Raw genomic sequence first — 17,047 nt, 5'->3', positions numbered from 1 at the left:
TATCTTCAACTTAGGTGGTTATGTTGCCTACAGTATGGATGTATTTATTGTCAGCATTCACAGGGGGTTTATTTTGCTGTCATATTTCACATTCTTATTTCTTACACATCTATTTGTTTTATACCTCAATATCCTCTTTTTTCCTCCCCCCCCTTTTTTTTTTTTTTTTTTTTTTTTAGATTCATAACCAATACCCAACAGAGTTTGAGTTCAACCAATATTATCTAAAGTTTCTGGCTTTTCATCACGTATCAAATCGATTTAAAACATTTCTTCTGGATTCAGATTACGAAAGACTAGAACATGGTATGTGTGATGTTTGTTTACTGCATATTGGTTTCATAGTTGTCAGTATTTTTATCGTCAATATTTGGTCTACAAATATGCCTACTTTGAGATAGTCCAATAATTGCATGGTGATGATGTAATGAATTCCATTTGAGGAACATAAATTAAAATTATGGGGAAGAACATGCAGAATTTTCTGAATGAATGATTCCTGAGCCATGCCATTGATGGGACTAAGAGAAAGTAGAAGAAATTAGTGCCATGCCTCGGTTTTTTTAGCATTATCCATGTGGTTCAGTTTCCCCTACTAAATACCTCATTTTAATAGAAACAAAGTCCTTGGGAATCTTCAGAGGGTGCATGAGGTTTCAGGAAAGGAAAGCCTTCCCATCTCTTCTTTCTCTTGCGTTCTTTCAGTGTTTCTTTTCTTTTATATTTCCTTTTACTCCATCTGTCATGTGCAGCCTTACTGGTTCCAAGGTCTTATCTACTGTCAGTGCCCTCTTAATAAGACCACACAACCACAGTTAAGGCTTTTCTTGGAACTTGTTCACTGAGCAAAACACTTATGTGCTCTGAATTGCACTGCTTCGTGGGGTGGTTCTCATGGCATATAGTCAATTTGAATGCTTCTCTTAAGAACTGTAGTAACTGTAGGACAGGCTAAACTTGAGCAACCATTTTATTTCAACAAAAAAGTTAATGTCCATTATATGCCTTCATTTGAACAAAGGCAAGAAGTTGGAGTCAATGACCTCCGTGGTTCCTTCCAACCTGGGTTGTTACATGGTTCTACAAGGGGGGAGAGGGGTTAGGCGGGAGAAGGTATTAGTTTATTTGCTTTCAAATACCATTTAATGCAATATAAAATCCTGTTCAGGTAGATTTTGGATAATCTGTGTGTACTTTCAAAGTAATTTCAGATAGCACAAATATATGACTAACGTATTTACACTAGCCTAATTTGTTTTCCCTGAAATGAGTTAGCAAGTAACTCATTTTAGGGAAATGAGTTACTTGCAGGTACATGGTGCAGCTGGTGCAGCAGATTGGAAGGGCTGGTCACCTCAGGTAGTGTGGGGCAGAATCAGTTAGCAGGGCCTGGTGGTCTGCTGAGTCAGCATAGCTGCAAGCAGAAAGGGACATTCATAAATGCACTCAAGTATTTCTGTAAATTTCAGATCAGGTTTATAAATATAATACTGCTGAATAGTTGCAATTGCAAAACACAGAAGTTATTTCATCAAATACAATCTCTTGCAGTGGCATTCGAGAGTAGATTTAGTCTGAAATTCCTTTTATCTGTGCTTTAGTGTTTGTTATGTATTACCATAAAGCTATCTTGTTGCCGCTATTTCTTTCTCTAGGGACATTATTTGAAGATAAAGGAGATAAACATGCCAAAAAAGGGATTTGTATTTGGGAATGTATTGAAAAGATGCACAAAAGAAGCCCTATTTTCTTCAATTACCTCTATGCCCCCGCTGAAATAGAGGTATGATTTAAAAAAAAACAAATGGGAGGTTTGTTATTCTGAGTGATTCCTTGAGTACGTTTTGATATCTTAATTGTTCTCAACTGAATTAAGTATTTGATGAACAGTTTACCCGGACCCATATTGATTGATTGGATCAGTGTCTCTTAGGCTTAGTTACAGAAATGTCGTTTAAAGAGCCACATTCTGGAATATGTATTTATGCATCTTGCTGAGGTAAATGAGGATCTTTCTTTTATTTCGTTTAATTATATGAATGATTATAAAAATTATCTTAATGCTTGCACAGAATGTTAAAAAAAAATTACATGCTGTAAGCCGTAATTATGGGGAAATGAGTTTAGAGTGATAATGAGATACGTTTCATAATGATCTGATTGAATCACATTATCTATATCACTGTCTCATATGATAATATATGTTCACTAGATTTGACTGTGTCTTGAATAATTATATAAAATTCACACTTGCCATTACAGAATTGCGCAATAGCCAGGGAAGCAGTCAGAATACCTCAGAACTGCAAGAAAAGGGGCTGTTCTTACTGTAGTTTGGGGGACGAGGCTGTTTTTAAGGTGCTCCTGCCATCCACTGCCCCACATGTGTTTATTCCTGTGCTGTTCTCTCCTCCTTTGGCAGTGAGCTTCATCCTGATAAATCATTGTTTGAATGTCTGTCCACTGCTGGTGACCAGAAAACATAATGACAGGACAGTCTCCACTGCCTTGGAGGCCAGGGCACCACTGATATTTTTGTTGGTGTTTCTTGGTTTTCCTTTTACCTCGAGTTGTTTCACCACGTTGTATTTTAGCACATATAGCACCTTGCACTCAAAATCTGCTATAGAAACTGACCTCATTTTAAAAAAGGGGAAAGAATTATTTCCTTTAAAATATTTGGAGTCTGCATCAGATCATTATTGCAGTCAAAGGTGCTGCTCCCTTCAACGCACACACACACACGACACGCACATGCACTTATACTTACCTAAGAAAGTGGTAGTGCAAGAGGAAGGAGGGAGAAAACAAGAGGGTGATATTCAGTGGATAGAAAGTGCTGCAAATATCGTTGTTTTAGAGAAATATCTATTTTCTCTGTAGAACCCTCAGTGTGATGAATTTGGAGCTTGAATGATTGCCAGTTCACTGTATGGTCTATTCATTTTGCTGTAAGCATGGCCTGATTAGTAAGCAATCAGGAGTAGCTTTCAATATTTTGATAGTGTTTTCTTTATCTTTTTTAAAAGAAACTTTCTCCTCATATGAAATGCTGACATGGTAGCAGAATTAGTCATAATAGCAGAATTAGTCATTATGACTAAGCATCACTCTTCAGACTTTAATCTTGCCCATTCACCTGAGGTAGTAGCACCCTTCAAGTAAGGTGCATGTAACCTGAAAATCTTACCGTATTTTTTTAAAGGAAAAAACAAACAACAAAAAAATATTTAATACAAAGTGCTCTGTTTTAAACTACTCCGAAAGATCTGCAGTCTCTGGCTGCCTACTTATTACTGTGGTTTTTCCAAGTAGCATGTCCACCTGTGTTACATAGCCTGTGTCCTTTCTTTTATGGTAGAGTCTTGGATTTTCTGCTGAGAAAAACTGAAGGGTGATTGCTATCAAGTACCTTTTATATCTTTAACAGGACGCACAAAGACTGTGAAGGTACTAACGACACATGCTGAATTAGAGTTCTTGGTAGGCACTTGGTTTAGCAGAAGGATTAAAATGAGCAGTGTATTCCCAAAACTAGTATTAGTTTTAGGTTTTGATCTGACTGAGCCAAGTGGAAATTACCAAACTGCAGCACTACTCACCAAGTGCCAATATACTGTTCAATTTAGAATGATCTAGAAAAATATAAGCATCGTATTGTGAGTCTGAAACTCAAAGACTTCCTTTCTGTCATTATAACAAAACTTTCTTTCAAATAGGCACTGAAACCAAATGTAAATATGTCCAGCCTCAAAAAGTGGGATTATTATGTGGAAGAAATTTTGGCTACAGGTCCTTCCTATGATTGGACCATGGTAACTGCTAAATACAATATTTCAGAGGAAACTGACCAAATGGATGGTTCACTTTCTCAAACTAAGAGGAAAATAGTATGGCCATGTTATGATGATGTTAAAAAAATACAGCCTGATGCCATCAGCAGCCTTTTAAATGTAAGTACATGCATTACACAGAACAATAAGTTCTTTTATGCTCATGAAATTAATATTTACTTTTTATTTAAGTTAATGCCTTATACTGTTATTAAAAGGATCATGATAGATGTGAAAACAGGTGTTTAGTAAAACTGACTGGGAATCAATTGGACTTCCTATAAAGCTTATGTTGTTCCGAATGAATACTTTTCTGGGAGTACACTTTAACAGTAGTTAATAACAGTAGTTTAATAACTATGAGAAAGCCAGTCATGGATTCATTTTTGCACTGTCTTTTTTAAATAATAAGGTATGTAGCATAATAAATTTTTAGGTTGCCTTTTATAAGGAATACAGGAACTGTTATTTTAACTTGGGCAAATGTGGAATCTAGCTTTTTTTTCCTCTTTCTACTCAGTTTAAAGTAGGTGTGTAGTAAAATGACAAAGACATAGATTTCCAGACAGATTAGATAACAAAATATGACACTAGTTGATTTTAACAAGTGGGAGGCAGATACGCAAACATAAACTGAACATCTTGGCCCAAATTTCTCAAAAAAGCTTTCCATGATTGCTCTCAGTTTATTCATGTTTACTAGGACCAAAATGGTAAATTTAGGTTCTTTAGAATATTTTGGTACTTGAACTTTATGCATGATTTTGGCTTTTTTCTTGTTTGGGCTTATGTATGCTGCTTAGGTTTTGTCTTTTCTTCATTAGAAGATTAAAAAGAATCCTATTATCATGATGATTGTTGTAGTGGATTTAACATCTGTATTTTCTTAAATGTTTATTGGTTTATTATAATTAATTAACAGTCCTAATATTTATATTAGGATCTTAATTGATAGTGTGGGAAAATGACAAAGGCATTATTCACTTCCTGGAGCTATTGTTTCAAGCCACCTGCATATTCAGATACAGGTCACTATGTGCAGTTTTTCCCTTTGAAATCTGTTTGCAGACTTTACCTTCTATTAAAGCTGGGATTACAGAGGCTAATACTGCAATGCTTGGAAAACTGGGATATGCTGTAGGTCCCCAAACTCCCCTGAATGAAAGACGATATTTAGCAAACTTTTAAGGCAGGAAGTTTCTGAATGGATTTGAGTCCTTGAGGATAGACTTGCATTTGCTAGAGAGTTAGCTTTATTCTGGCACATTCCTCAAATTTCTTTTGTTCCATTCGTTCCAATCATAATTGATCAAACACAGCAACAATGCCCAATTAAAAAATAATAAATTAATCACTTGTAAAACTCCCCTTGACTCAAAATGAGATAGCCAGAACTTCTCAGAGCTTACAACTTCACAAATGCAAAGAGCAAGCTGTCTCTCAGCAGGGGTCATATCAAGAATTCTTTAGCAAAAAAAACCCAGAGAGCTTTTGTATCAGGTGACTAGAGGCCAGAAGTACAACAGGAATAGAGCAACAGTGTTCTTCTGCATTTCTTCCTGGGGTAAATGCCAAACTATCCATATCCACAGCTGTGAGAAACTGCCATAGAACAGGGAAATTGGCCATATTATATTCTAAAGATATGTAGGTCAGGTTTTATAGAGTTTAAATGTTATTTGTGAATTAGATTATAGTAATAAAAGATAGTGATGGAGAGGAACATTTGGAAAACTTTGAAGAGGTTGTATAAAGGTTACAAAAATATTCTTGTAAGTTCAAAAAGCAAAGTGAACTTTCTTTTAAAACAAGTTGTTAATTTAGGGCTATTGCTGATGTAGGAGAAAGACCTCTCTTTAATCATAAATCCATTGAGAATGTGTTGGTATCCAAAAAATGTTTGAACTGAAACCATATTTAGCAATTGTAAATTACTAGGGAAGATTGATTCTCCCTTTGTTTATAATGATAAGCCCAAATTTGTTTGTTCTAAAGATATTTTTCAGTTGAAAACTAGATAATGCTCTTCAGATCTAAAGCTGAAGCAGAGAAGTTAATGAGTGTCTTAATTGAGAATTTTCCTCGGTAGAATGTGGTGCTCTTCTGTGAAGAGCAAAAGGTGTAATTCTTTAGCAGTAAATGTTCTAATATGTTTTGGATGCATAACAATCCACCTTTAACCAGGTGTGTGTGATGGCTCTCTGGTTTCCATAAATCCTTATGTTTCTGAGGTTTAGGAAGTTAACCAATTTGCCCATTTCATTCATTTAGTCCTAAATGAAAGCTTTTAAAGTTTGCAGGTGATAAAATGCATTTTAAAATATTGATTTCTGTATAAAGCTTCTCAATTCACTTCTACCACATCAGAGACAGAAATATGAGCTAGGTTGTTCAAATCTTACATTCTCAAAAGTGTACCTTGGAGACATAAATGTTCACAAACAGATCCAAACAGAGGTGCTCCCCTTTAAGACCATTTTCTGGTGGCCTTTCTGCATAATAGAAATCAGAAAGAAGGTACTAAGAGTAGCTACATACCCATTTTTAAAGAAAATGAAAGGTAATTATGAAACAGCATACCTATGCCTTTATTTTCTCTTTCAGACAATAGTTACAAATAGTTTTAGAAGAATTTTTCCATTTAAAAAAGGTAGATTTTGCCACAAAACTTCTCTCCCTCCCCCCCTCCCCCCTCCCCCCAAGCACTTGCTTTCATTACTTGCAAAATTCAGTAAGACAACACCACAGTGTAGTACATCCAAGAGCCATGTCTTCAGTACAAGGTAAAGTTCTGGGTTAAATGTTTGCCAGGAAGACTAGCTCTTCAAATGATCCTTTGACATGTGTATGTTGTGATATATTATAAATGAGCTAACTTATCTAAGTGATGTTCAACAAAGGGAAGTGCAGAGTCCTGTGGCTGGGGAGGAGCAACCCCATGCACCAGTGTATACTGGAGGCTCCCAGCTGGAAAACAGCTTTGCAGAAAGGGCCTGGGTGTCCTGGGGAACAGCAAGCCGAACATGAGCCAACAACATGCCCTTGCAGGAGCGATGGCTAATGGTATCCTGGGATGGATTAGGCGTATTGCCCACAGGTTGAGGGAGGTGATCCTTTTCCTCTAGTCAGCCCTGCTAAAGCCAAACCTGGAATATTATGCTCTATTCTGGACTCCTGGTACAAGAGCGAGATGGTGCTACTGGAGAGAGTCCAGCAAATGGCCACAAAGATGATTAGGAGATTGGAGCATCTCTTCTATGAGGAAAGGCTGAGAGAGCTGGGACTGTTCAGCCTGCAGAAGAGAAGACTCAAGGGAATCTTATCAACGTATATAGATACCTGAATAGAATCTGTAGAGAAGATGGAGCCAAACTCTTTTCAGTGGTGCCCAGTGACAAGACAAGAGGCAATGGGCACAAACTGAAACACAGGAGGTTCCACCTAAACCATGAGGACACACTTTTTCACTGTGAGGGTGACTGAGCACTGGCACAGGTTGCCCTGAGAGATTGAGTGTCTCCATCCTTGGAGATACTCAGAAGCCATCTGTGGACAGTGCTGGACAACTGGCTCTATATGGCCCTGCTTCAGCAGGGGGGCTGGACCAGATGACCTCCAGAGGTCACTTCCAGCCTCAACCATTCTGTGATATATGCCTGTTGCCAGTCGTATTAGAGGTGGTAATCTACCAGTATTTTAGTGAAAATACAAATCAAATCCTTGAGGGCAGATACATCTCCAGTGTTTCCCGCTAATTTGCTGACATTCCTAAAAAGGTATTCAGTCTTCATAATTCATTGGGGGTGGATCAGATTCCAGTACTTTTAAGAATCGTGGGAGGTGAACCTACACATCCTATTCTTCTAAATAAGCAGTTATATCACTTAACATTAGATGATGACTGCTCAGCAAGAGGTTGCAAACTCAAAGGTGCCAGTCACCCAAATTAACTCTGCTGTAAATATACACTGTAAAGAACTAAAGCTATATAAGGGATCAATGAATAACCAGCAAAACAATAAAAATAGCGCTTCAGATTGTGAGCTTGCAGTTATGTGCCAGAAAGACTGGTCCATCAAAGTGGACTCTGAACCTTAAAGTTTATTCCAAATACTGAACAACTAGTCGTGTACAACTTGTTGCACACACAAGTCTAAACACTTGACAGAGGCAGTAATTCAATCACTGGATACACATTCACTATCTTTCCATTTGTGGTCAAAGTCTTGGAAGTCTTCTAGCCCAGGAGTTATATATACTGACAAGGAAGGACTCACAAAACAGGGTGCTCTGTCACAGTCAAACCAGCTGACTAGTGAAGGACTTTATCCAGATTGTTTCGTGTGCACAAACACATTGTGCATTCAAAGGAGGTGATCAGTCTCCACAGTTCTGGAGTGTCTCCGGAGTTAACTCTTGTCTGTACCATTCAAATACTACAAAGCAGATTACTTAGCAGATACATCTTTTGAAAGGCACAGTAATGCTAATCATTTGTATTAACTAATTTCAGGAAATCGATATTCATATATCCACAGATTGTATTTGTTACAACTCTTCTTTTTATATGTATTGACTTCTGCCCCCAGAAGTTTAGGCAACAGGGGATGAAGCAGAAAGATAAATTTAAGGCATTTTTCTCTCAAGGAAATGCAGCTATTCATAGTCCATTCCATATGTGGAAGGACAAAAAAAAAACCTGACATTTTCAGTAAAATTTAAAACTGAGGGGCGAGAGTAAATCTTAGTGATTTATTGCCATGCAAGTTTTTTACATGGGGTTTATTAAAGGAGAATATATTCCTAACTTTTCAATTTATATGTAGGAGATTGTTGAAAGGTTTTTATTTTAAGTTCTGGAAGCACTACTCATTGTAGAGCCAAAAAAAAGAAGGAATGTGACCCAGTTGCTAAGTAACAAGTTTCAGTTACTTCCAGATTCTGCAGAGAAAGACCATACTCAGAAGTCAAGACTAGGGCACAAAGAGAATGATCAGATTAAAACCTGACTAACTTTTAGCACAAAAGAGCTTGTATCCTTTTACAGCTATTTGGAAAGCCTTTTACATAAAAAGTCTGTGTTAAATTGATTCAGTCATTTGTATCCCATCAGGAAGCATTTTACACTCAGGACTTTGAAAGAGGAACAAGTAATCTAGAGAAGCCTTTAGTCTGGCTTGTGTTCACCATTCCTTATTTTTGTATCTACCTATGAAGATACTCCAAACAAAACTATTCTGGTTTTATTTCTTGGTGGGAAGAGAATCCCAGAATATTTAATATATATATGGCTTTCAACTACCTTCAGTTTATAAAACTTCTGGTTTGAGTCCTGCTGATAAGACAGATTTCTTATATTTAATTTTACTTTTGCAATTTCTAATTTACTTTTAGCAAGGAAGAGTTTGTAGAAATGTTTTGTTAAATATTGGCTTTTTTTTTTTTTTCAGTTCAGATATCAGGATTCAGTTCAGGAGTTAATTTTCTGGTCAAATATAGTCATTTTCTGTAAGTCTTTCAATCAATAACAATACCCTGAAGAAATTGTCATTCTAAAAGACCACTAGGAGTTGGAGAGTATTGTGAAATCTACTTTAATCACTTGGTATAATAGAAGTAAATAAAGTCAGAGACTTACCATCTCTCCTTTGAAAATAAATGCCTTGAGGTTTTGTTGGTTTTTATATAGCATGAAAATTCTCTTTCATATGGCAGGTTTTGGTTCCATCAATACTTAACTGGATTTCAAAATTGAGGTTTTAATTTGATTTCTTTAAGATTCAGATTTTCATAACAATATAGTTGTCGAAAGTAAAAATATAGAAAGGAAGCATGGTGAGGAATATGGACCACACATCACAGTAATGACAAATGTATTGATGAGTGTTCAGAAATAAACATAAACTAATGAAATTGCCTCTTTTTACTTGGCATGCACTGTCTTATTAACAGGAAATAACCCTAACTGGAGGTTATCAACATAGGTCATATTCCCAAGTTCCACAACAAGAACATGTTGTTACAGTTTGGTATCCAAATTGAATAAATCTTTCTGTTTCATTTCCTTCTTTTATTACAGCTTTGTATCACATTTTATAAACCAGGGTAAATGTTAATATTGGCAATGTACAATGTTGGTGTCACAGCACAGAACTCGTTCTTTGTAAATATTTTTATAAAATATAGCCCATCCTTATCATTGTCGTGTTCCTATTATGGCAATTGGTGTTGAATTTTGTGTGTTCAGGAGAACTGCAGAGAATTGAAAGCATAATGGCTCCTCCAACCTGTGGCATGCAAGAACAACATTGTGGCTGATGCTGTACTTCGTTGCTTTTGACCCCTGAATTTGGTGGATTTCAGCATATAGCTGGTTTGACAGAGGTTTTTGTACTTTACTGGTCAACACAGCCTAAAAGTTCCCTGTGTGAAAATATTGACTAGAAAGTGGTTGTACAAAAATGATTGCAGGAAGCGATTCTGTGATCAGAAAACTCTTGTTATTTGTTTCAGGAAATCGAAAGGTTGGAAAGTAAATTAAATCAGAGCCCAGAAAGGTGGCAGCTTTTGTGGGAAAGAGTCAAAATAAGTCTAAAAGATGACACCAGGCAAGACAATGTAAGTAGTAACAGAGTTCATTCAATAGAGCATTCCATTCCTACTATATAGGCTACCTGGGGCACTAACAAAATCACTGTATTTCTTGGAGTAAAATACTGCTTTCAGAAATGTTGTTCTAACCCATGACACTGGCTTTGTATTTCTGTATGGAGAAAAACATATTTATACTTGTGCTATTTACCTAATGGCTTTTCCAGAGTAGATTAAGATATACAGGCAAAATAAGCATGAGCATATGACTTTATATATTGAAAAGATTCTTGAAGTACAAAAAACCTAATTTCCTAAAATTAGCCAAAAGGACATTACAGAGTTTCAGAAATTAGTAAAGATATTTCCATGTCTAAATGGAATTTTGGAACTGTAGATTCTAGTAAAGGTCAGAAGCGTTCATGCTTGTGTTTCCAATTCTTGACTGTGGTAAAAACAATAGCTGACAATATAGATATTTTCTAAGTCAAAGGCTGGTTTTTTTTAAATCCACATTCACTAGGAAGAATGATACTGCTTTTTGTGAGCTTTCCCTATAAATTTGGCGCAGTGAGTTACCAACTCAAGACTATACCTTAACTCTTCAGCTTCATGTGCTTGTTCAGATTTGCCAGCTTTCATGTAATGGTTAGTCTACAGCACTACTTTGTTACTTGTCCTTTCCTCTCAGAAAAGGAATCTGCTTTATGTCTGTCAGAGTCATTAAAGCTCACTTTATGCCCTAGATAAATTCAAGATGAAGAAAGTTTAATTCTAGCAAAGCAGAGGGTTTTTTTATTGAATTGGAAGCAGAATAGAAAATGCAAGTATAAATATACCTGATATCAGTCTCCTGTCCTAGCTGTTATTTAAGGATTCTCAGATAAATGCAATAGCTAAGGTCAATCCCAAAGAACTCTATCTCTAGGATGCTGTCATTTAGATTAAGACCAAACTTAGGATCCCTCTTACTCCAGGTTATTGAGATTCTATGAAAATGATTTGTATTGGATCTGTAAAGTAGCTCTTGGAAACTGCACTCTTTTTGCCTTCCATCTCTCCCTCCTTTCTTTCCCTTCCTCTCCTTTTCCTTCCTTCCCGATGAAATTAGGGAAATTTATTGTATCCAAATGTCTGACTAGTTCTAGATGCTTCTGAGAAAGCAAGGGAAACGTTCAAGATTGTGTCGCTGGAATATACAAGGCTTTTCTGAAATACTGATTTTTCGCACCATGTGAACTGTTATGCTTAAGAAATGCATTGAATTACCATCCCTCTGACTTCTTTTCTGAGGCAGTAGTGACTTGTAGCACGAAGAATTTTTTGGCCTCATAGTAATTCACAACTTGTGTTGTACCACGTATTATCAGTGTAAAGTTGAGACAGTCTCACAATGCAAGACACATTGTGTTACCTTTCTTCTTTTATTTTCATATTTTTTAGCTCCGAAGAGATCCTTCTGGCTCCTCAGGAATGATGTCAGCTAATCTACATTCCTATCAAAAGAGGTCTTTGTTGGAAATACCCGGCAGTGGGCTGGGTGAGGAACAGAGTGCAAGTATCTCTCCCTCTAATGGAGTAGACAGAAGAACAACTACACTATACAATCATTTCACATCAAAGAATGATGAAAATAGGTAAATAGAATAATCAGAGTGTTTATGAACTTTTTATTAGATTGGTACAAGTCTCTGTTTAAGGAAAAAAAATTACATTTTCATATGCACCGAATGCTTTATTCCTTCTTCGTGGTTTTGTTTTTCTGTTATTTTGATGAGTGGGCCTCTATCTCCTAGCAGTGGTTTTCAATCTTCCTCTTTATATGCACAAGCAAATTATAGCTGCACATTTAATACATCCAAAGTACTGAAACAGTATTTATCAGTATATCACATTACCAATAACTAAACTACTGGTTTAAAACAAATTTGTTTTGCTGCAGTAAAAGAAGTGTTTCAATATGTATGTAGTCATTTGGGGGCTTTTACGTATCATTAATATTCATATTATGGAATCAAGTGCCATCTGTACCTTTCAGATCTTTTGAAGGTACGCTATACAAAAGAGGAGCTTTATTAAAAGGTTGGAAACCTCGCTGGTTTGTGCTGGATGTGACAAAACACCAGGTAAAACCTTTTCAGATAATGGGCTTGTTTATGACTAGTTTGCTGCTTTTTTATTTACTGAGTTCATATAGATTGAGTTTACAAATTATACTAATAATGACTATTTTCAGATGTGTATTTATGCAACGTGTGTGTTAAATCATTATACATTATATATCTGTGTTTATCTTGTGTATCTTGTAGCGGATACAGCATTCTTTGTCATTAGCATTTTTCTATGCAAACGAAAGAGAATTATATACTCTGGAAAATCATAATCTGAATTGCTTCAGGAGAAAAACTCATTTACTTCACTTGACTTTTTAGGGTTTTTCTGTAACCTGTATTGGAGAAATCTGACCTGGAATCTCTATATGAAGGTCTTTTTACATATGGAGGACATGCTCACAGATCACAGATCTGAACTGAGTTTGAATTTTACAGATTACTTAAAATGACTTAAAATTTCATCCCAAAACTGTATTTCTAAAAGTTCTGATATGCCAAGTTCCTGATTGAACAATAATTTCAGATGCCAGATATAGCAGTATTTTAGATTAGTCCTAGTGACATATATCTAGTAGCAAAATTATTCATAAATATTCCAACAAATCATTGTACAGCAAGGAGCATTAAAACCAGAGATCTGTTGGTCTGAACATTTCACCCAATTTACAATGTGTGCTGGAATTCTACAGTAGAAATTTGTGGTCTCATGTACTTTAAATAATGTTGGATCATCAGGCAGTAACCATCATTGAGCCAAATACTCCACACAGTGTGGGTTGTAACCTCTGAGACTCACATATGCTTATTTATTGCAATAAATACACTTTAAAAATACGCGATATAGATAAAGACAGTCATCATTTAAAATGCTGAGGATTTCTAGATTAGTTTGGTAAAATACCAACAAACGTGCTGATTATAATTATTCTTCCTGATATACAGAAGAAAAGGTTCATTTTGCAGAAGAAAAAAATACTTATAAATTTTTTGTATAACCAAATATCCTCTTGAGTTTCATAGATGTAGGATTAATACAGGTCAGTCTTAGTTGGAATTCTGTTGTTTGACCTTACTGTGAAGGTCAATATTTTGCATAAGTTCATTATTTTGCATTGGTTTCTGGGATTTTTTTATTATCCCCCCCCCTTTTTCCCCCCTTTTTTTTGTAAGTAAGAGATTTTCTCTTCTGGAACTTGTTTGCACATTGCAACCCAGTTTACAGAGTGGTTAACATTCATACCAAAGTATCTTTGCAAGGAGAAAAAAAAAAAGGCAAGAAGCTTCTTTCAACCAGTAAGTGCAGTGTAGCAAAATGTGAGTTTTCTGTGTAGTTTATAATTATCTAAAATTATACTTAAATTTTTTCTGATAATTCTAAATCCTTGAAATATAGAGAATAAGTGTTCTGTTAACTCCTTGTTGAAGTAAAGCTTTTGTATTAGTTTCAAAGTAATGAACAGTGATTAGGTGGTTTCTGTTAGAAAAACTGATAAGGAACGCTGAATCTTAAAGACTGTGTTCTGCTTTCAACCTTCACACGTCCTCTGACCACACGCAATGCAGGAACATTTGAAGCTTCTCTTCTCTGCAAGTCTGGTAACAAAATGCTCCTTCCCCAACCCCATGTCTGCACAGGAGCAGATGGTGGAGACTTTTCTGTTACCCAGAAATGTCAAGTAGAGGACTGGCCAGTTAAGGGCTATCACCAATCCCACCATTTTGTATATACCAAACCTATGGTTTCTGTCAGTTGTGTCTTAGAAATTTCCCATGTCTGATGTCCTTGGATCCTAATAATACTTGTGCCTCCCACCCTTACCACTCCATGTTGTATCCACGAAAACAGAAGAAGTGAAATGTCCATCTAAGTAGCATATTTGGATTTACTTTTTTTCTCTTGTGATCTAGCTGCGATACTATGATTCTGGTGAGGATACAAGCTGTAAGGGACACATAGACCTTGCAGAAGTAGAAACTGTGATTCCTGCTTCTCCAGCAATTGGAGCCCCAAAACATGCAAGTGAAAAAGCATTTTTTGATGTAAGTGTTTCTGGTCTTTGCTTGATCTTTATGTGAAAGTTTCTTTACTTGGTGTGTTGAACCTACTACTCTCCATCCTGCTGGAAGGTGTGAGCTAACAAGGAGCAGTTATACCAACTCAAGACAAAAATTTTTGCACTGCTAACATCTGGCTCTGACTCTCCACAGCAGAAGTTCAAAAAAATGGTACATTCAGACCCAATCAGTACATTGAATATTACAGCTTAAAGTTTGCAAGTTTCATTTTCTATTTTATGTGTTGCCTGTCTTCATGTTCTTATTTTTCCTTTGCAGTTGAAGACAAATAAACGTGTATATAATTTTTGTGCCCAAGATGCACAGAGCGCTCAACAATGGATGGATAGGATCCAGAGTTGTATTTCAGATGCTTAGAAAGGAAAAATGTTCCATGATAAAGACACGTTTAAAGCGCCTCTTCCTGTAAGAAGCTGAGTTCTGAGATGTTACTGACAGACAACCAGCCTTCCTTACATTTCAGCCATAAATGTTCATAATATGCTAAAATTCCTTTCCTGTTCAATAATTATAACCACTGTAACTGCTATTTTTTTTCTGCAGGGAGGACTTTGAAAAATAATCATCCATTTATCCTGAATTTCCACTTTCTTCAGTACAATTCCTAGCTATAAGAATCGGCTGTATTTGCACTATCATCTAATCCTGGTTTTATCATTTCAGAGCTGTTCTGTTAGGAAGCCTGTCCAGAGGAAATTGTAGAAATTTTCCCTCCAACAGGAAGTGTACCTTCACTTTATTTATATTTTCCAAGCAAAATGTTCTTATTTCCAAGGTAGTCATGCATAAGAGGGAACATGTCCACAATGCCTATATATAAATAAATAAATGAAGCCTGTGAGTCCAGTGACATATATATCAGGTTGCCAATGTTTATAGACAGTTGATATTTTTAAAGACCAAAAAGTGAAACTGCCTGATACCAGACTTCCAAGTGTCTTCTCAGCGTGCAGGTCATTCTCTAATGTTGTGCTTTATTGAGTGCTTCTGCAATGTGGTTGCTCTATTTCAAATTCTAGGGATTATCTGAAGATCACAGCACTTTTATTTTTAGATTCTATTTACAATTGCAATGGTATAAATGAAAGAAAACTGGCTGACACTATCCAGGAGAAATGGAAAACAAACTAGGAATTCAGTAGAAGAAAGATCTCTTATGTGTGAGTTGTATATGTTAATTTATATGCTGTTCTGCTCACTGTAAAATACAAAATAACAAATATAGTAATGCACTAAACAATGAAGCAAGCACTTGCACTGAAATCTTTAAAATGCAGACATTTTGCAGGACAGAGCTAAGTTATTTATAGCAGAACAATATTAGCTCGTTAACAACATTACAGATATTAAATATGTACATAATCAGGTTTGATGTGTCGTGATTTGATACTTTTTAAACATTTTTGCACATGAATTGGAAGACTGTTTATAGATTTTTACCTTTGATAAAATTGTGTTTGTTCAGCTTAAAATCCTGGCAAAACATTTTTAATAGCCCTAAGGTAGTAGAAATTTTACAGTCTACAAATAGTGGTGACATTGAGTAGAATCTGTAGGTAATTAAGCCATTGTTTTTATTTTAAAATGTTAATATTTTAAATAGCACACTAATATTACAAAAGGTTTGTATATATAATTCACTATTTTCTCATTTTTCCAGATGTTCTGCTTGTAATTTAATGTCAGCCTAACCAAACTGACTATACCTATAAGATTTTTCAGTTACTAAATTGTTTGTGGGTTGTTTTTTTTTTATAACTAATGTATTTTGTCAGAAAGGAACATAAACTTCTCACCACACGCAATAGGAAATGCAGCTGGTTCTAATGCATTTACAATTTCAAAACAAAAATATGAAGGATTTTTCTAGCATTTTTCAATTGACAAATTTCCACCTGTGACAATGGTGTTTGCACATTTGTATTTTTCTTTGTATATGAAGTACTTTTATATGTACTTTGTAAAATACTGATCCTGTTCTTCAGTTATATGAAAATATACATACCACTCCTTATTTTGTAACTAGTTAATTTTAAATCTTGTATGTTATGTGATATATGTATGCTAACCATCTTGTAATAAATACACTTCTTAAGGAAAAGTAAAACCTTTCCTTTTACTGTAAAAGAGAAAAAAGCAAGACCCACATGTTGAAATATTTCCACAGGCACAAGACAAATCCTTATTTACTCTGTATTAAGAATAGCAGGTGCATTAAAAACTATGTGGTCTTTTGTATACTTGTAAATATTCTTACGTAAGAGTTGCACTTGAGCATCCTTAACTCAAACATTTGTCAACAGTAACACTAAAGACTAAAGAAATCAGAATTTAAAGCAAAATTACCATTCTAACAAGTCTCAATGTATAGCCTTTACTAGAAGGCTAAATACATACAGTGTTCATACTGAGTCGTTGCATAATGATGTTAAT

The 17,047-nt window shown here is 35.6% G+C and overlaps 1 protein-coding gene across 5 annotated transcripts in view; it reads left to right on the top strand.

Moving 5' to 3' along the window:
- SBF2 (SET binding factor 2) overlaps positions 1–16,710 on the top strand; it is a 305,339-nt gene extending 288,629 nt beyond the window's left edge. For all 5 annotated transcript variants that reach the window (XM_030483971.1, XM_030483973.1, XM_030483974.1 and 2 more), the window contains exons 39-46: positions 180–306; positions 1,656–1,783; positions 3,720–3,953; positions 10,347–10,451; positions 11,868–12,061; positions 12,463–12,550; positions 14,447–14,578; positions 14,873–16,710. In XM_030483971.1, coding sequence (XP_030339831.1) covers positions 180–306; positions 1,656–1,783; positions 3,720–3,953; positions 10,347–10,451; positions 11,868–12,061; positions 12,463–12,550; positions 14,447–14,578; positions 14,873–14,971 — 1,107 coding nt within the window. In that variant the 3' untranslated portion in view covers positions 14,972–16,710. The remainder of the gene's footprint in view (positions 1–179; positions 307–1,655; positions 1,784–3,719; positions 3,954–10,346; positions 10,452–11,867; positions 12,062–12,462; positions 12,551–14,446; positions 14,579–14,872) is intronic.
- Positions 16,711–17,047: the final 337 nt, after the last annotated feature.

The sequence above is a fragment of the Strigops habroptila genome, chromosome 4 (genome assembly GCF_004027225.2).
Source record: "Strigops habroptila isolate Jane chromosome 4, bStrHab1.2.pri, whole genome shotgun sequence".
Lineage (NCBI taxonomy): Eukaryota > Metazoa > Chordata > Aves > Psittaciformes > Psittacidae > Strigops > Strigops habroptila.
Note: the sequence above shows the minus strand (reverse complement) of the source record. Positions and strands in the feature narration are given on the sequence as shown.